The following is a 21,491-nucleotide window of genomic DNA, read 5'->3' on the forward strand; positions in this document are numbered from 1 at the left end:
TTTTAAATTAAAAATGTGGCTAACCTCTTTTATAGGCATTTGAAAATTATTTTTAACTCTTCCATTTACAGATGCTGTCCAGAGCCTTTTTTTGATGATGAAAAATGCATGCAAAGCATTTTCCCGGTACTCAAATGGGCCTAGTACACCATACTTTGAAGTTTCGCATGAAAGAAAATATTAGACACTGCTGCAATCATTTCTGCACAGAAATGAGCTGGAACACATCCAAACACCACAAAAAAAAAAAAAAAAAGGAAAAAACCACACACACACACAACTAATCTCAACAAATACTGCTCTCTCTGCTTCTGCGCTCTCTATTTCTCTCAAAATATCTGAAATAGTTACATTTTTTACTTGTTTTCAGTGCATTTTGGAGGTTATCTTTAAATAACCCTTCTAAACGCAAATGCTCATAAACGCAGTATGCAAACGCGGCTAAAACAGACATTTTGTAACCTACGTTTTCCAACAGTCAGTTTCCATCGTTCAGAAGTGTCCCGTGTACATGGGGCCTAAATGACTATGTGTACATGGATACATAGGAAAACAAAGGAGAATTCAGGACTTCTGGAGCTGCTGAAAACAAAACAAAACAAAAAAAACCAGAAAAAAAAACCAGAAAAAAAAACCAGAAAAAAAAAAAAAAAAAAAAAAAAAAAAAAAAAAAACCACAAAAAAAAAGACGCACAACTGCTCCTAAACTTCAGTTTAGCAGCTGCAGTGTACATGAGCCCTGACTCATACTGATACATTGCAGAATTCGCAGCGTTTTCACTGAAAATTCACACCGCATCAGAATCGCACCCCATTCATGCAAACCGCTGCGGGTGTGTATGTTATGTGAACAACACTCTGAAAGTGGTCCGCAAAACCCGATATGCAGAATTGGATCGCACGGATACCTATGCGATCTGATCCTAGTGCGGACCCAAAAAAGGACCCTACATGTTTTTGGTGCTGTTGCGATTAGAGCCATACAAAATGTATGGCTCCAATCGCACCGCACACATATCGCATGTGACTTGCAGAGGAATGCGGTGCGATTCCCGTGTGAATCACATGTGGGATACCGCACCACATATATGTGAACCCAGGCTAAAGCAGAAAGTTTTGTCTCTACATATAGATGTAGCGGTGGCACAGTATACATGGATATACATAGTAGGTGGATGGTATACTCACGATCTCTGCCAGCAGCAGCAGGCCTGGGGCAGTGGTGAGGAAACTCCTGTCATAGAAGCTGGCAGTTGTGGCGAAGGTGTCACAGTAGGAGCTGGTGGTGGTGGTGACGGTGTGGGAGCGAGCTCTTTCCTCTTCCATCTCCCCTGTAGAAAGCCCAAGGACACTTTACAAACCTTGTACACAGCACATCCCCCCTGTACAGAGATCACACAAGGACTGCACACTCCTGACAAGTGATGTGATCTGGGAGCTGTGCTCCTCTCATGTCCCTGGCACTGCACCCATCACACTACACAAAGGGACAGTCACTGCCCTCCTCCTCCCTCCTCCTCCACACATGGGGCAGGGCACTGCTCAGGTAGACGGTCTGCTGAGTACACACAATAAGTACCTTTGTTCGCCTTCTCATAAATCTCCTCATCTTCAAAGTTAAATGTGAGGCTGGAGGGTGCAAGGAATGGAGAGCGAGTGATGATGAAATGGGGGCCCCAGCACCTGGAAGGGGGGTGATGCCACTTATCATACAAGGTTGGCAGGGCTTTGCCTGCAGACATGGTGACCTGGTCTGATCACACACCTAGCTGGGGAGGGAAGGGAGATTTGTAGAGAAGGTGAGGAGAAAAACCAGGACAGGTGTTCACGGCCTGCACCCTGGATGGAGGTTCGGAACCTGGACTGCAGTCTTCCTCATGAGGAAAACATCTTCTGTGGGGTTATTCCTGTCCTGACAGGATTGTAGAACTTTTCATATTTTGGTACACCTCACCTATAGGCCTCAGGCTGCTTTCACGCCTGTCACTTTTTTGCGCTTTTTTTCAGGATTTTTGTCCCATATTTGTATGTGTGTTTTTGTACAGCATTATCCAGGCGTTTTGGAGCTTTGTTTTTTTTTGTATTAGCCAGCAAAGAAAACTATCATACGTTACATCGTTCACTGTTATGTGTGGATTGCTTCACAAATGCACCAATCTTCCCAAATCGGGCTACAAAAATACCTACAAAACCTTTTCCTCATGCACACGGGGTGTTTTGATAACGCTGGTAATGTTAGCCGTGTAAAGTCACGTTACAAACATGAGTTTTTTAGCGTTCTTGCATTAGCGTTTAGAGGCATTTTCCCACATTTTTCCATGTTTGCGTTTTTTACCGGTTTTCTTTACCAAAAAAATTGGGGGGGGGGTAAAAAAAAGTCCAAAAACGCCGGTTTACAGCGCTTTACTGCGTTTTGCCGCATTTTTCAACGTTTTCAAAACTCCTCTAGAATCCCACTAGTCCTGGGTTTTTTTCCAGCCAAAAAGGTGATTACAGTCTATGTGTGCATGAACACATAGGATAACATGCTGGGGGGCTTACTAGCTGTAGAAAAAACCGTCAAAAGCCAAAAACAGCCAAAAACGTCAAGTGTGCTTGAGGACTAAGCGCTCATTCACACTGGACGTTTTTATAACGCTGGTAACGTTCGCTATGTAAAGTCACATTAAAACCGCTTTTTTTAGCGTTTTTGCATTAGCATTTTGCCAAGTTTAGCAGCGTTTTTCCACGTTTGCGGTTGTTAAAGGTTATTTTAAAACATTTTTTGGGCAAAAAAAAAGTCTGGTTTGCAGCATTTTATTGCGTTTTGCTACTTTTTTCAGCGTTAGAGCGTCTTTACAGCTAAAAAACTCCTCTAGAAACCCGCTAGTCCTGGGTTTTTTCCAGCCAAAAAATGTTGATTACAGTCTATGTGTGCATGGACACATAGAATAACATGCTGGGGGGTTTACTAGCTGTAGAAAAAAAATGCCAAAAGCCAAAAACAGCCAAAAACTTCAAATGTGCATGGGGACTAAAGCTTCGGGCATTTTTAGAGTGGAGACATGAACTGGGGCGGACTGACAACTCATGGGGCCCATGGGCAATAGGGGATCATGGGGCCCCTGTGTCCTTGCCCAAACTCAAAAAAGCCTATGAAAAAGGTCCCAGGGGCATCCCATGGGGCCCCCTACTGATCCCGGGCCCTCAGGCAGTGCCCGAGTTTCCAAATGGTCAGTCCGCCCCTGCTATCAAGTGCAGCACAGGTCTTGTAGGGGTTGTATGTTACTGCAAAAATATTATCTGTAATAATTTTATGTATATTAACTGCTTCGTGGACGTGAACCACCACCATCGAGATTCATTGTTTTTTTTTCTCCCTGAGCATTTTGGAGCTTCCAGGCTTGAATGGGGCCTAACTGCCTAATATTAAAGGCCAATTTATTTATTTTTTTTCTTTGCTTAAGAAAGCAAAGTATTCAGAATGAATGGCATGCCAACACACCCCAAGGCTACATTCACACAGAAAACCGGTGGGGGATCGTTTGCGTGTTCAGAGGCAGCTACAACAACACCACCTCACGACTCATTTGCACTGTGCTATCCCATATGGAAGAAAAATATATTTGAAATATATTTTAAAAACCTTCTTCCCAAATATATTGACATATATTAAATGGTTAGCACTTCCACCTGGCAGTACTAGGGTCGTTGGTTCGAATCCCAGCCACGGCACCTCCTGCCTGGAGTTTGCATGTTCTCCCTGTGCCTGCATGGGTTTCCTCCGGGTACTCCGGTTTCCTCCCACACTCCAAAGACATGCTGGTAGGTTAATTGGATCCTGTCTAAATTGTCCCTTTTATATAAATGTGAGTTAGAGACCTTAAAATGTACGCCCCTTGAGGGTTAGGTACTGATGTGAATGTACAAAATATATGTAAAAAGCGCTGCGTAAATTGACGGCGCTATATAAGTACCTATAATAAATAAATAAATATATTTGAAATGCTACAATTTTGGCCATATTCAATATATATATATATATATATATATATATATATATATACTGTATACTGCATGTTGAAATGTGTTTTTAATACAAAACATATGAAATTTTTTAAAAACACATTTCAAATATACTGTATGTCTTTAAAATGGAGTTCCACTCAACCTATCAAAAAATAAAAGTCAGCAGCTACAAAAACTGTAGCTGCCGACTTAAAAAACAGCCACTTACCTGTTCCTCGGTCCCGTGGTGTGTCCCCCGCAGCTCGTTTCACCAGCTGTCCTGTATTCCAGGAGGCCGGCATCTTCAGTGTGGGCACCCGGCTGTGACAGCTTGCGGCTTCACAGCTGGGTACCCACTGCGCATGCGCGAGTAGCGCTGCACTTCGTGAATGGTCCTGTAGTCTTCTGGGACCTGTCACGTGTCCCAAAAGACTACAGTGAGGACACCTTCCGCTTCCGATTGCCTAGGCAATCGGACCGGAAGTGGGAGCGGGTACCTGTCAAATTTGGGTATCCGCTCCCCAAAGGTGCCAATCCTTAATGGGGAGTGGGGGAGCAGTCCTTAAAGTAGAACTTCCCCTTTTGGGTGGAGCTCCGCTTTAAAAATACACATCTACATTTTTGGAATGCATTTACAAATATATGTAAAAATTTATGTTAAAATGACTTTTTTATACTGTATGTTAAAAAAATCTGAAGAATATATTTAAATAATATATATTTTTAAAAATAAATTCTTCAGATTTTTTTTACATATACAAAAGTAATTTTAACATACATTTTTACATGTATTTGTAAATGCATTCAAATGTAGATTTGTATTTTTAAAGACATACAGTATATTTGAAATGTATTTTTAAATATATTTTTCATATATTTTGTAATAAAAACGCATTTCAACATGCAGTGTTTATGTATGTATGTATATATATATATATATATATATATATATAATTTTTTACATTGAAATATATTTTTAAATATGTTGAATATGGCCAAAATTGTAGCATTTCAAATACATGTCAATATACTTGGGAAGAATATTTTTAAAATATATTTCAAATATAATTTTCTTCCATGTGGGATGTCCACTTAGCTTAGCTTAGTTTGGAAAAACAACAACCCTGGACACAATCTGTCTACAATAAAAAAAAGAGTTTTGGCTTTAGAGATTTTTTTTAATTAAAACTTTCCTTAAATACTTAATTTTCAGCTTCTTGGCTGTCTGGCTTTATTGCGTATTCAGTAAATAGGTGATTTCATTGTTCATTCAGTAATAGAGAATCCAGCAACAGTTTCAGGAAACCTTGCCCTTTGTCAAGCTAGAGATAACAAAGTAACCAAAGTCAGATACTGTACATCCAGGAAACAGAGGAGGGGTGAAACAATTACATTGTGACACTGCAAATGCACATCGAAGATATACATGCTAATCTATGCAACTCAACCACAGGTGTCACTGCTGATCCCAAATAGGAGCAGCCGAGTGATTCCTGATGCCAGTCATACATAGCCGGTCATACATAGATGGAAATGTGGGAGCTTCAGCAGGGACCAGCTCAGCTTCGATCCATGTATGGCCACTGTGGTTGAACAGAAATCGATCTATCCATTGATATCTATTCGGCTGCCCTGTTGGAAAAAAAAGCTGCTTGATCATCACTGGAGGCTATACTGCAACAATGATTTGTGTATTCTCCATCCGCCCCCCCCTGTCAGCATACAATGACACAGCAGGGAGAATTTCCCCATCTGACTTGAATGTGTGGATAAGGGAATCAGGTCAGTTTTTACATTCAACCTGCTGCTTAGGCTTCCTTCACACTCACAGTAATGCTTACCACTTTAAAAAGCAATCAGTGGTGGATTGCTTTTCAGAGAGTATTTTTTTTTAAAGGGAAAGGCAATTTTATGTCGCTGGAGCTCCTGACAAATGTGGGTCCCACTGATCTCAGTGGCTGGTTTGACAGAAGTCACCTGTCAAACCCTGCAGCCCAACTTAAAAATGCTGCAAAAGCCCTTAGGGCTTTTACACATGAACGGCAGTCTCTACCATGCTGGTGGTAAAGCCGCAGCTGCCAGGCATGCAGGAGGTAAACCTACCACCTTCTGAATACACATCTTTGTTTTTAAATGCCAAGGATTTTGCACTGACAAACTGTGCTGCAAGCAGGGGCAGACTGACAACTCATGGGGCCCCCGGGCAATAGGGGATCATGGGGCCCCTGTGTCCTTGCCCAAACTCAAAAAAGCCTATGAAAAAGGTACCAGGGGCATCTCATGGGGCCCCCTACTGACCCCGGGCCCTTGGGCAGTGCCCGAGTTTCCAAATGGTCAGTCCGCCCCTGGCTGTAAGCACAAGCCAAGCGACAGTTGTGGCACGGTTCCATTGCCCTCAGCATGCATGTTTGACAGCGGGCATGCTATTGGTCTAGTATGTGTAATAAACTGCGGCTGCAGTGTTAAGATTTAGGTGGTGGGACGGGGCTGTAAAAACATGGATTAGCGGAGTAATTTTACATCCCCTTTGCCATCCATGTGAAATGATGATTAAAGAAGCAAAAAAAAGTTCACAGTCATGCTTCAACCCACATGGTGATTTTTTTTTTTCAATTTATACATCCCAATTACTTTTCTGGTAACATTTTGGATTACCCCTTGGTCCTGGTGACAACAGTCAGTAAAAAAAAACACCACAGAGGTCCTAACTCAGCCTTTATAAAGCAGGGTTCTTCCAAAGGTCAGCAAACCTTTGGAAGAACCCTGGTATATAAAGGCTAAGTAAGGGGGGATTCCTTAAGTAGTTAGCACTGACGAATGGATCTCCTGTTGGACACCATCAGACAGGAGAACATGCCCTTCATTCTAGTCCAATAACTAGTATCTGCTGGTATCATGCCTAGGTTACACTCTATATAAATTCTCTCCACAGTTTGGTCTTTGGCCCCACCATCTGGGAACCATGACCACTCCTTCAGAGTTTGGACAATGTACTTGTCAACCTACAAAACAGATGCTTAGACCTTTGTCTTTTGAAAATTGTGTCTATGGCCTGCACTCTGGGCCAGAAAAAATGAGGAAGGGTTGTAACAGCGCAAACACTGCAAAGTCCTGGGAAATGGTAGTATGGGTGATGGTGGTATTAGTGGCTACTGTATGAAGAGCGTAGGATTCCGTGTGGCACTGAGGGCAAGGCTTCCAAATAAGCTGTAGCAACTTCTGTAGATGAGAAAAAGGAGAGAAGCGCCTCTAAGTGCAATAAGTCTTTTAATTCAAGTCTAAATGTAGAAACACTCACATGTGTGAAGTAATCATAAGCATAAAAACCGTGGTTAACAATCGTTAACGGTGGGGTGGTAACCCGGGTGAAGAGCCGTCATCTCTCTGCGATGTGGGGAGGTCAGCTCTCGGCTGAAACAGCGTGGTGGCTGGAGGGGGAACAGTGGTGAGGCCAGCCTTCATGCACGTCCTCCCTCAGAGCCGGATGGAACGCACGCTGGAACGTAGCGGCGGCGTGGCCGTGATGACGTCAGATCCCAGGGTGCACTGCGACGCGTTTCGGAGCATGCACTGGCCGTGGAAGGCGAAAGTGCACTCCTTTTTCAAGGTTTTTATGCTTATGATTACTTCACACATGTGAGTGTTTCTACATTTAGACTTGAATTAAAAGACTTATTGCACTTAGAGGCGCTTCTCTCCTTTTTCTGCACTCTGGGCCACACTGGGAAGCTGAGTGTTGTAGAGGCCTCCAACATGATGTCTTTGGGCTACCAATCCTGCTGTATACACTAAGTTGTTATGAGGCAGCATATAGAGAGGCAATTGTATGTCCTCTCCCTTGAATATTCTGTTATTGATACCTCATTCATAAAGGATAATTCTCAAGTCAGTCTGTGAACCCTTCTCATATGTCCTCCTGCTTCATCATTCTACATTGCCAACCTTTCCAGTTTGGTTTGCTGTGCCAATCCTGATGCAATCGTTACTCCTATGTTGGATGGAGTTCCTACCTGTTGTACCTATAACATGGATGGTATGTCCAACGCCTTACTTATATGTGATAGGTATTATCAGTAAAAAGGGGATACTTTACACCAGCCGTTCTCTACCAGGGTTCTGTGGAACCTTCCTTCAGCAGTTGCTATGGGTTCCTTGAACTGCGGCTGAATGAGCTCCCATCTGATGATGCATACATAGATCTGGGTTCTACTCCACACACAATGATCTTTTCAGCTGTCTTCTGACCAGCCCTGTAAAGCAGGGGTGGACTGACAACTCATGGGGATCATGGAGCCCCTGTGTCCTTGCCCAAACTCAAAAATGCCTATGAAAAAGGTACCAGGAGCATCTCATGGGACCCCCTACTGACCCCGGGCCCTCGGGCAGTGCCCGAGTTTCCAAATGTCAGTCCGCCCCTGCTGTAAAGGTGTCTGATAGCACTAGACCAGGGGTCTGCAACCTTTAAGACATAAAGAGCCACTTGGACCCGTTTCCGAGAGGGAAAAAAAGACTGGGAGCCGCAAAACCATTGCAACATTTAAAACAAATCCGACACTGCATATATTGCGAAAAGCGCTCTGGTCATGAAGGGGGTTTAAGGGCCCAGTAAGCAAAGGGTTAACCAGGGCCACAGTGTATCGTCATAATCACAATCATAGCCTTAGGTCAGTGGTGGGCAACCTTTTTTTTCAACTGAGCCAAATCTCGCCAAAACCACGATTGAAATTTATTTTGAGAGAAACATTTTTAAAACTGAAAATACATCCCCCATATAGTAATTCATCCCCCATATAGTAATTCATCCCCCATAGTAATTCATCCCCCATATAGTAATTAATTCATCCCCCATAGTAATTCATCCCCCATATAGTAATTCATCCCCCATATAGTAATACATCCCCCATAGTATTTCATCCCCCATATAGTAATTCATCCCCCCTATAGTATTTCATCCCCCCTATAGTAATTCATCCCCCATATAGTAATACATCCCCCATATAGTAATACATTCCCCATATAGTAATTCATCCCCCATAGTAATTCATCACCCATATAGTAATTCATCCCCCATATAGTAATTCATCCCCCCTATAGTAATTCATTCCCCCTGTGTCAATTCACTTACCTTTGCTCCGCACGTTCCTCTAGCTGTGTTCCCGCGCCGTTCTGGTCTTCAGGGCGGACTGTGAGAGGAGAGGAGTTCGTCACGCTGCCCCGCCTACATCCTGACAGCCAATGTTTGGAGGAGGGAGGGGAGCGGGCGCCCGGCACATAGAAGAGCTGCATTAAAAGAGCCGCGGCTTGCCGACCCTATTGCCTGTCACCTGGTGGGCAGTGTGCTCCGGAGCCGCAGGAAAGGTGAAAAAGAGCCGCATGCGGCTCGGGAGCCGCGGGTTGCCGACACCCGCACTAGACTGATGGAAGCGATACTTGGTTTTGCTGAATATACAGTGGAGTGCGTCTTTATTTTCAGGACCTGATCTGTAATGATCATATAGTGTATGTGGACCTTGTTTTGGTCCTAGGCTGCTTTCTAGTTGCAAAAAAAGGAATACTCAGCAGATGATAAATTCTGGTGTGGGCATTGAGTTCTGCCTAGTACTAAAGTACATATCACTTAAAGGTCTTTTTGAAATGTCTTTTGGTTTAGAGCATCAAATGCAGCCAACTCGAGATAATGGCCTATACCTTCCTCAGTACTAGAGCAGTGAATGTTGTTAGGATTACGAAGAGATGCAATAGAAGACCTATGTTAGGGCTTGATATAGGTCTTCTTTTGCATCTCACCATGATACTCATTACATCCACTGCTCTATGTTAGGGCTTGATATAGGTCTTCTTTTCATCTCATCTTGATACTCATAACATCCACTGCTTAAGACCTGAGGAAGGGGAAGGCCTTTTCCCCAAAACACATTAGATGTAGTCAATGCTCCTAACCAATAAACATTTCAAAAGACCTTTCAGTTATATGAATATTGGTACTAGGCATTCCTCAATACCTGCTGCAGAATTCACCACTGTAAAGGGGCATTTTTCCTACTAACCACCACACTAAGAGGGGGTCTTCTTTTCACTTACCACCATAGTAAGGGGGGCATTCTTTGTAATGCCTACCAATGTAAGAGGGGTTATTTTTCCCACTGACCACCGATGCAAGAGTCCTTATTCCCGGTGACCTCCAATTAATTGATTTTAGCGGAGGTTCCCTGAGATTTGAAAGTTATTTCAAAGGTTCTCTGGAGTAAAATGGTTGAGAAAATCTGCAAAAGCATACTGTACTGTTGGTTTATATTTTGGTTTGGATCTCAGTCATTCTTTCCCACACTGAAGTGATAGTTACAAACCTATGTCCATCTGATAGGGTAGCTGCACACAGGGCCGGTGCTTCCACTAAGCAAACTAGGCAGCTGTCTAGGGCGACTGCCACGTGGGGGCACCTCGGTGCAGCACAGGCCGGCATTCTCTCTGTGTGGGATGCTGCCACATCATGAATGCTCCTCCAGCTGAGGGGAGGGGCGACAGAGGGGAGGAAGAAAGGACAGAGGCAAATGCCGGGTGTCTGGTTTTAGTGTAGCATCTGAGCTGCAGCTCCTTCCAGTGTTTCTCTCAGACGCAGTCCCTTACTGCAAGCCAGATGGTGGCTGCTGGTCACTGTGGAGTTCCAGCCCTTCTCTTCCCATTCATCAGTGGAGGCGGAGCTGCAACTGCGGAGGAAGGTTATGTCTGACTCTGATGTCTGTGTAAGTGTGACCTGGCTGACCATCCATCACATGTGTAATGTGTCAGTAAGTGATGACATCATCACGATCCCACAGCCTGCTGTTCTAGTGCCTGCTGATCTGTGTCAGTGTTGGTGTGTTGTGTCGGATCTGTCACTGTGTGGGATCGATCAGTTCAGCTGTTCTCTGTGTGTGTGTGGGCTGGGCTGCCTGCTGTCACAGCATTTTTTCTCCCTCCATTGCCTGGGGAAATCCAGCCTGAGATCTGTCAGAGCGTGGATCCTTCATCCTCCATTCACTGCAACTGTCACCCTGCCACTGCCAGCCACAGATACAGTCCGTCCGTGACACTGATTTTGTCTTGTACATTGGTGCTGGTGGCATCTTATGCCACTTATTTTTGCAAATTAAAAGAAATTTTGCAGTTTCATGTTTTGTTGATTTCATATTTTCTACTGTTTTTAAAAATGGTTATTTTTGAAAGGGAGGGCGCAAGTAACTGGTCTTGCCTACGGCGCAAAATAGTCCAGCACCGGCCCTGGCTGCACATGAATAAAAGCTGGCTGGGTTTTTAATTATCTGTGCAGCTACAAAAAGTCCTATGGTACAGTAAGAGCTCGGGGCTCCCTGTAGACTTCTGTTTACATTGTAAATAACTGATGGTACACATGGTACTGTAAATATTACAATCCAGCAAGATTACCAACTGTGTGAGGCTGGTTGGGAACAATACAGAATAATATCAGCTATTAGATATGGATTCGTGCCAGAAGAGGCTAGTCTGAACTTGTGTCTGTGTTATTCTCAGCTGTTTAAAGCAAAATGGACAGGCAGCCTCTAACTCACAGCTTTCCATGTGGATTTATGTTCTTGTTTTTACTACAAACGTCTATATCACCAACTTTACTCTGTGCCAAGAAAACATTCGATAACCAGATCCTTCTCTTAAGTTATAGGTATGCTTTTTTTTGTTTGGTAACTGACACCGGAGCTCCAATATATTAGGGCTCTCATCCAGGTAACAGGTCCCTCAGAATGAATTGTTTCTTTCACAATAGGGAGAATGTAATATTGGCCTTAGCCAAAACCCACAGATGTAATTGTAATAAATAAATGGAGCATGAAGTTTGGATGTCTGTTGTGATTAAGAGACGGAATATTAACATTTTTGTATAGCTGCACAAAGAGGGCTCTCTCTGTGCTTTATGGAAGGTTTTGTAGAGTTTTTGTTACATGGATTTATGTTCCATTTTTGTATCACTTTTGATTTCTGATACAGTGCTACTTTACAGTGTTATAATCCCAATACATTGTATACCCATCCAGATGCTTTTAACCACTTGCCCTCCAGAGGATGTACCCCCCTTCCTGACCAGGTCATTTTTTGCGATACGGTGATGACAATTGCGCGGTTATGCAACACTGCACCCAAATTAAATTTATGTGTTTGTTTCCCCACAAATAGATCTTTCATTTAGTGGTATTTGATCACCTGTGCCTTTTTTATTTTTCTGCGCTATAAACAAAAAAACCCAACAATTTTGAGAAAAAAGCAATATTTTTGACTTTTTGCTATTAAACATGTCCAGTAAATATTAAAAAATCTAATTTTGTCATAAATTTAAGCCAAAATGTATGCGGCTACATGTCTTTGCTGAAAAAAAATCGAAATGCGTGTAAATTAATTGGTATACGTTTTTTATTAGTAATGGGGGCGATCAGTGACTTATAGAGGGATGGCGGGACTGCGGTGGGCATTCTGACACTAGGGGGAACTGACTTGGTGTCACTGACATCCCCATTGACACCAATACAGTGATCAGAGCTAATAAAAAGCATTGACACTGTACTAATGGCACTGGGCAGGAAGGGGTTAATATGTGGGGCGATCAAAGGGTTAACTGTGTGCTGTTTCACTGTGTGCTGTGTGAGTGTTTTACACTGTAAACACACTGCTTTGTAGTGTGCAGGAGCTGACAGGGGAGAGATCTGTGTTGTTTATACACAGGTCTCTCCCCCATCAGAGATACTCAGTGATCACCAGATGCCGGCGAGAAATCATCGGCCAGAACCCGGTGATTGACAGCTGAGGCCATTTGCGCCCCCTACCCGGGAATGCAAAATCACGTTTATATACGTGATTTTGTGCACCCGTGCCGCCCTGTAGCCCTACTATAGGGCTGCGTGGAAGCAGTTAATATATATAAAACTATTACAGATCATATTTTTGCATTAACATACAACCCCTACAAGACCTGTGCTGCACTTGATTGCAGGGGCGGACTGACCATTTGGAAACTCGGGCACTGCCCGAGGGCCCGGGGTCAGTAAGGGCCCCATGAGATGCCCCTGGTACCTTTTTCATAGGCTTTTTTGAGTTTGGGCAAGGACACAGGGGCCGCATGATCCCCTATTGCCCGGGGGCCCCATGAGTTGTCAGTCCACTCCTGCTTGATAGGTGATCCTGTTCAAACTGCAAGGGGAATTAACTGAACTTTTTAAAAAGCATTTTAAATGATCTTTAGGCCTTGTTCACACTACACATAGCTGCAACTTGTGTTCCCGCTTGCGATTTTGTTAGCTCAATTCTCAAATGTCATGCATAGGACAGCCTATTCATTTGAATGGACTGCCCTATGTGCTATTGTTGCCCAAAGAAGCTCAGGTAGTAAATATTGGCCCTGAGCCAAAAGCAATTGTTCACTTGCATTTTGCAACAATTCACATTTGACAATTATGGCAAAATTGTGCCACATTTGGATTGCCATTTAAGATGAATGGCACCCAAACATGTTTCACGTGTTTTGCCTTGATTTGGATTAACAGGCAGAATCAATTCTTCCAGCGATTTCAAATTGCCCATACGTGAATGGAGCTGTGTAAAAGCAATATACATGGCCCAGCATGCACTGGATCCAGAGTGCCCCATCCCAATGGTGCTTAAGGGTCTATCCTACTAGTAGTGCTCTTAGAGTGCACGTCTGCTTGATTGTTTGGTGAGTGCACTGGACAGCTCAACATGTTGAAAGTACTGCATGTTGAGTGCAATAAACCCTAAAGGTCTTGATTACTGTTCTGTCTCTCCAATCTAAGCATTGAAAGTGTGATCTCTGTAACTTACAGTTGTGATGAGATAGCAATAACTCCAATCTTATTTGAATAAAACAGGCAGGGACTCAATCCAGACGACACCTTGTAGATCTTGTGAAGTTTATTCCATAAACTGAGAGGATCTTACAACAATGAACATCGGATAGGTCAAAAGATCATAATGTGATCTACTCCATTAGACATGAGGCTTGAAGCTGAGGTGCATTACTGGGAACATGAACAAAGGGGTGGAGCTATCTATACAGCATGAACTAAACCAAAGGAAGGGGAGGAGCAGAGACAAAATACAAAGAACTCTTAAAGGCATATGACAGTCATGTGAAACATGACAATTACACTTGTGGTTGGGGGTGGTAAAACCTTACAGTTAAGCTGTGGTTCTACTGCCCCCAACCACTCCCCCTATAGCTGAAAGGCAGTGAAGGGGTATGTACACAAGCAACATTGCACTGCAAAAATTATCTCTGCTGTGTGTTAAGGGCGCCATGCAACATTGTGCAATGAACAAGGTTGTGGTGCGCTAGTGCAGGGTTCAAGACATTTAAGCAGGTGGTGGTGGGGTGATACAAGGCCTCCTCTCCACCTATCAATGCTCACTGGAAAATGATATGAATGCAGATCGCTCTTCAGAGAGCAACAATAGTGTAAACTAGTCCAAAAGCAATGAATAGTGGTGCAGTCTGGGTCCTTTCAGGCTATGCTTATGCAGATAAGATCCTTGTGACCTTGGAATGTCAATTACAGAGCACTTTGCTTACAAAGTTTACAGTAACTACAAATAATTTTTTATATGATTTTCACATTAAAGGAAGATGTAGATGACAGTTTAGAGATCATTTAAATGTCATCCTACTTTGGATTTATTTGGACCCTTAGCAATGCACTCAGCAGTGTTGATCAGACGGGGCTCAGACAGCGAAATAAGTAGCTATCTACACCTGTTCCTTTATGCTCCCTTTGCTATATTTTTAAGAATTATTATAGGATTTTTACTTTCTCTCTTTAGTGGCAATCTGTATAATAGGGGAATTAAACTTGGATGGGGTAAGGGGTGTATAGGATGCCTGAGGGAACCGAAATCTGAGGGCAACTTCCTGAACTATTCACAGCTTCTCTTCTCTGATGCCATCTTTGTTGCAGTGATAGCTAGCAGCTCCAGTTGTACTATCCCAGACCCTAGATATACTCCTCTTCACCCATCAATCTGGAGACTTTTTTCCTGAGCAGGGGATCTGGCTCCTGTTTCTTTGAATGGGTAACAATCCCTAACAGAGGGCTAATCTGGTTTCCCACCAGAGTGCTCCTTCCCCTATCTGCCCAGGGTGCAGGTATACTCCCTTTAGATCCTCTCCTGTACCACTTGTGGAATGGCTGCTGCTACCAGGCCTATCAGCTGGGCTGCTCCTTCTCTGCCATACAGGTGGTCCTCTCTCAGGGGACCCGTGAGTCTTGAGTTTTACTCCTTTCCAGCTCCAGGCTAGCAGGCAGGCCCTATCCCACTAGGCCTCCTGGAAGCCTTCCTCCTTCAGCCTTATATCTTCCTGCTTTCCACTCCTCTCCCACCACCACACTCCTGCTACTGAGGAGGCTCCAACACTTTTTAAGGGAGTCCAGCCTCTTGCCAAGCCTCCTGTTGAAAATTGGCTGAGGTCCCTCAAAAGTGCAGCCAACCACTCCTCAGATCCACCCACTGCCTCCAAGGCCCTACCCCGAAAGCCTCAGAACAGAAGAAAATTTCAGTCCTGACCAAAATTTGACCCCTCTGACTATCTCACCTGAGCTGCTAATCAGCTCCTCACTAACCATCAGGGTCTAGCTCCCCCTAGTCAAGCTACAAGGGTGCTACAACAGTAATGGAGGAAAACGTAAGTGAACCCATACAGTAATTACTTCAACAAAAGCTAACTGGAGACTGCAGTTTGCACCACTGGAGTCCAGCTAATGAAATTTAGTTTAGAGGTGCATTTTACAGCTACTTTCATTCATAAAAGAAGCTCAAACATTTTGAGACTGCTGTTCATAAGAAGCATCAGCAGATGTGAACCATGCCTCGCAAAAAGGAGCTCTCTGAAGATATACGATCAAGAGTAGTTGATCTGCATAAGGCTGAAAAGAGATACAAAGCAATCTCAAAGTGTTTAGGCATTCATTAGTCAACAGACAAATTGGCTACTGTATAAATGGAGACAGTTTAGTACTGTGGTTACTCTTCCTAGAAGTTGGTTCCCAGCCAAGATGACTCCCAAAGCATAACACAGAATTCTCAATGAGATAAAGAAGAATCCACAAGTACCAGCTAATGGCTTGAAGACACCACTAGAACTGGCAAATGTCCCTGTTCATGAGTCTACCATACGTAGAGGAAGCTCCTGCTCTTCAAAAAAACAAAAACATTGCTGTGCACCTAAAGTTTGCTAAAGAGCTCCTAGGCAAACTGCAATGCAGCTGGGAAAATGTTTAGTAGACTGATGAAACAAAAGTTGAATTGTTTGGGAAGAAAAAGGAAATCACATTGTTTTCAAAGGTTCCTGTTCACATCAATGCAACTCAGCACGTTGCGGTTCTGGAAAAGGTACTTGCACTACTATGGTGTGATTCCAGCATGATTTTGATCTCAGAATATGCAAACCACATCCAAGGTGCACTACATAATCGCTCTGAAAATTGGATCAAAATCAGATTGCAACAGCGTGAACCTAACCTTAATGGAATATGTTTAAACTTTGATACAAAATAAAAGCGGCATTAAATCCAAAACCAAAAATGTTACAGATTGCAGCTTACCAGTCATTAGAGGTATTGACTGCATTAGTTTTCTTTTTCTAGGCTTTCTTCCCTTTGTTTTCACCTGGCGATCTGGCCAGTAACCCACCTCCTGTATTAGAGCACCTCCACTCTGGATGAAGGAGCACAGGGGACACCTTTGGACATCAGCATTGTCAGTCTGGGGGAGGGGAAAGTGTTAGATACACTAACAAATTTATATACACTAACAATTTGAAGTCAAACTCCAGCTCACATTGCAATTTTCTATGCATTTTTTTTGGAAAAAGTATATGATATTAAACAATAAAAGCTAATGATTGTAAGCACCCGTCAGTGATAAGTGGTTTTTCGCAACACTCTAAAATGTTACTAAACCTGCAACAGTAAAATCAGTCTGTATGTGCAGCAGAGCATGCTTGATATACTTACTATGGAACATAAGAGGTTAATCCTCTGCATTATGTAAAAAGGCTGTTTGGATCCTGTCTTCTCTGATCCTCCCCTTCTTCCAGTGTCCCCCTCTTATCACCAAATAAGACATATCATGTGGAGACACTCTGCACATGCTCAGTTTGGTGTGTATTGCTAGAGAGGGTTTTTTTTCTTGGGAGAGTGCATGTGATCTGCACAGGGCCAATCAACTCTGTCCAGACAGAAGTCAGTGGTTCTGCATCGTCATAGAGCAGAAAAAAACTCCTCCTGCAAGCTTTAACCAGTGCTTTACTGAGCACTGATATAAGTCAGCAGACTGATCTAACTGCTGACAAATGCTCAGTTTGGTGTGTATTGCTAGAGAGCAGGGGCGGACTGACCATTTGGAAACTCGGGCACTGCCCGAGTGCCCAGGGTCAGTAGGGTGCCCCATGAGATGCCCCTGGTACCTTTTTCATAGGCTTTTTTGAGTTTGGGAAAGGACACAGGGGCCCCATGATCCCCTATTGCCCGGGGGCCCCATGAGTTGTCAGTCCGCCCCTGCTAGAGAGGTTTTTTTTTTCTTGGGAGAGTGAATGTGATCAGCACAGGGCTAATCAGCGCTTTCCAGACAGAGGGTCAACGGTCCTGCAGCCTCATAGGACAATCGGTGGAGAATGAAAACTCCTCCTAAAAGCTTTAACCAGTGCTCAACTGGTCACTGATAGAAAGAACAAGACTGCTATATACTGTTGATGAGAAAAGGTATTTAGCAGTTTATATTTACTAACATAATTTAATTTCCATGTTCTGTGTACTGTGGGGGACCAGACAGAGTGAATGCAGGGTCCTGGGTTTAGTAACACTTTAACTAATACATCTGCAGAACAGTTTGTTCTGTTGAAAAACAGCATACTTATTGGTCAGGTGAAAATAAAGGCAAGAAAGCCTAAAAAAGAAAACTAGTGCAGCCATTACATCTAAGAATTTTTTAAGCTGCAATATAATAGATATTTGCTTTTGGGTTTAATACTAATTTAATATTAAGCAGAAAGCAATGATATTTATGTTTTAATCGTTTTTTTGTATCATTTTCGGTTGACTGATATGTTAGCCCCAGTATACAGAGCATTCATAGCTGCTCAGTGTTTCAGGTAAGATTACGGGAGTAGTAAACCCAGCAGCTTCAGATTACATAGAGTGGAGAAGCCACTGAAACATGCAACACCGAAGTGTACAGCAGTTGTGATAGATTTACATGGAAATTGGAAAGGAAGTTTTATCTGTAAATAGAAAGTCCATTGTGTTATGTACAGATAGAAATATGTGTGTCAGCCTTAGTGGATGGGAACTCCCTAAACATTATTAAACTGGAAGCGTTTGCAGGTGCTGTCGTCTTCATAGTATTCCTGTTCTTCATATTTGTTTTGCTTTGCAGCCAGCTCATACAGATCAACTGTGCTAAGCACTGGTAGGGCCCATGTCATATGATAACCCGAGGAGTTCATCTGCCAACAAACTCCATTCATCAAGTAAAAACAAAAGCCAACCGCTGAAAATAAAAGCCTTTAAATTGACACTAAACTCTGTTTAAAAAAAGAAAATTCTATACAAGCATGTATTGCTTGTGCCTTCTATTGCTCTCAGCCACCTCCAAATCTACAACTTCCTTTTTTTGATGCTCCAGTGATCTGACCTCCTGTTATGCAGGCCATAGACGGGCCGAATTATCAGCCGATAAATGAAAAATTGGTCGGTGCCGTTGCCGATGCTGCCACCAATCCTCACGAAAGAATGGGACAAGAAACCAGTTTAACAGAGACAGGGGACCACACCATACAATGTGACAGCAATACCAATACATTATGTTTTTATTTTGATACAAATGGATACATTTGTTGCAACCGCAAGACTTTTTCATATAAAATATAATAGGGGACTCCTCCTCCTCCTCTTCTTCTTCTTCCTCTTCTTCCTTTTCTTCTTCTTCCTTTTCCTCCTCTTCTTCTTCCTCCTTTTCCTCTTCTTCCTTCTCTTCTTTCTCCTCTTCCTCCTCTTCCTTCTCCTCTTCCTCCTCCTCTTCCTCCTTCTCTTCTTCCTCTTCTTCCTCCTCTTCCTCCTCTTCTTCCTCCTCCTCCTCCTCCCCCCCTTCCTCTTCTTCCTCCTCTTCCTCCTCTTCCTCTTCTTCTTTCTCCTCTTCCTCTTCTTCCTCTTTAATTTTGGACTTTCAGAAACAATGTGTGTGTGTTTACAGTAAAAAGAATGCTGGCAACCTTGCAGGTCATGGCTCATGCACAGATTTTTTTATCAGTAAAACGATCGGCCGATTTGCCCATTATTGCCAGGAAAATCGGCCGAACGTCCAAATCGGCTGAGAATTTTCCAACATGACCGATAAAAAAACTGCAAAAAACCTGAAAAACAGCTGACCAATTAACCCACTAACAGTGCGAAAATCAGCTGATTTTTTTTTCAGCCGAAAAATCGGCCAATTTTCAACCCGTCTATGGCCGGCATTAGAGGGTGGCTACGTTTGTTCTTCGTGGTCCCTCTGTATGTAAGAACATAGTTGCAGCTCCCAAGGTAGACTCTGGATTATGGACTATGGGATTTGTAGAGTGCATAGAGCAGTACACAGGACTGTAACTGATCATTCTAAGCTAGTGGAAGTGAAGGGGAAAAGGAGAGGTTTGGAAGCTCATGGAAGACATTACAAGGAGGCAGAAAAACACAGTAAGCCTGGGTTCACATATATGCGGTGCGGTATATCGCATGCGATTCGCACAGGAACCGCACCGCATTCCTATGCAAATCACATGCGATTTGTGTGCGGTGCGATTGGAGCCATACATTTTGTATGGCTCTAATCGTACCGCACCTGCTCCAAAAAGGTGCAGGACCCTTTTTTTGGGTCCGCACTAGAATCAGATCTGATTCTGCACATCGCACCGTGTTTTGCGGACTGTTTTCAGGGTGTTGTTAACATACACACCCACAGCGGTTCGCATGAACAGGGTGCGATTCTGACTGATACGGTGCGGAATTTGCACTGAAAATACTGCGAATTCCGCTAGGGCTAAGTCCTCATGCACACTGGATGATTTTACAGCGGCTGGTTTTGGCTTTTGATGTCTTTTTCTACAGCTAGTAACCCCCCAGCATGCTATCCTATGTGTCATGCACACATAGACTGTAATCAATGTTTTTTGGCTGGAAAAAACCCCAGGACTAGTGGGTTTCTAGAGGAGTTTTTTAGCTGTACAAGCGCTCTAACAACGCTGAAAATGCAGCAAAACTCCACAAACCAGCGTTATTTTTGGACTTTTTTTGACCCCCCCAAATTTTTTTCCGGTAAAAAAACCACTAGAAAATGAAAACACCACTAAACGCGACAAAACGCCACTAAACACTAATGTAAAAACACTAAAAAAAAGCTGAGAAACTCAAGTTTTTAATGTGACTTTACACAGCTAACATTCCCAGCGTTATCAAAATGTCCAGTGTGCATGAAGACTAAGGCTGGTCATACACCAGGGGTGGACTGACAACTCATGGGGCCCCTGGGCAATAGGGGATCATGGGGCCTCTGTGTCCTTGCCCACACTCAAACCACACCCAAAAAAGCCTATGAAAGGTACCAGGGGCATCTCATGGGGCCCCCTACTGACTAGGGCCCTGCAATACACTATACAATTTTCTGTTCAATTTCTGCCCAATTTCCTTTAGATTTACCTTCAACTATGTAGCACAAGGGCACGCTTAATTGGATACAGTTGAAAGTGTTGTTTAGGTTTGACCTCATATTATATGGTTTTTGGTAAATCTAAAGCAATTTTCTAAAAAAAATTGTATAATGTATGGAAAGCCTAAGGCTAGGTTCACACCCATGCAGGTTTCATAGTTACACAGTTACATAAAGTTACATAGTTAGTCTGGCTGAAAAAAAGACAAAAGTCCATCCAGTTCAACCATAAAAAAATAGTTATAATCCTACAACCACAATTGATCCAGAGGAAGGCAAAAAAGCCCAGCAAAACATGATCCAATTTGCTCCTGCAGTGAAAAAAATTCCTTCCCGAGAGGCAGATATTCCCTGCATCAACTTTACCTATAAAGTTTGTCCCGTTTCTGTATTGCGTTTTGCATTGCATTTTTGCACCTGTGTTTTTGGCGCAACTTGCATTTTTGCTTTTTTTTTCATTTTTTAAAATTTTTCTTGTTGCTAGGCAGATTTAAAAAGCAAAACGCATCAACAGAGCAGTAAAAATGGACTACATGCTTTAATGCAGCATTTCCATTGAAGTCTATAGAACCAAAAATGCACCTTTTTGCTGTCAAAAAAGTCCTTGACCCCTTCCAAAAAATGCACCGGGTGAAAACGTGGAGATGTGAACACGTCCCATAGGAAATCATGTTAAATGGCCTGTACTGCGTTTCTGCAAAACGCTGTGGAAAACGCTTAGGTGTGAACCTAGGGTAAGAAACAATCACATG

At 43.1% G+C, this 21,491-nt stretch overlaps 1 protein-coding gene across 1 annotated transcript in view; it reads right to left on the reverse strand.

Moving 5' to 3' along the window:
- The window catches only part of CMTM8 (CKLF like MARVEL transmembrane domain containing 8), an 80,941-nt gene extending 79,465 nt beyond the window's left edge, over positions 1 to 1,476 (reverse strand). Inside the window, exon 1 of the mRNA XM_089691342.1 lies at positions 1,189 to 1,476. Within this exon, the coding sequence (XP_089547468.1) occupies positions 1,189 to 1,326 (138 nt within the window). The 5' untranslated portion in view covers positions 1,327 to 1,476. The remainder of the gene's footprint in view (positions 1 to 1,188) is intronic.
- Positions 1,477 to 21,491: the final 20,015 nt, after the last annotated feature.

Source organism: Staurois parvus, unplaced genomic scaffold, assembly GCF_062004578.1.
Source record: "Staurois parvus isolate SC_StPar_1 unplaced genomic scaffold, SC_StPar_1.0 ptg000021l, whole genome shotgun sequence".
Taxonomy (NCBI): Eukaryota; Metazoa; Chordata; class Amphibia; order Anura; family Ranidae; genus Staurois; species Staurois parvus.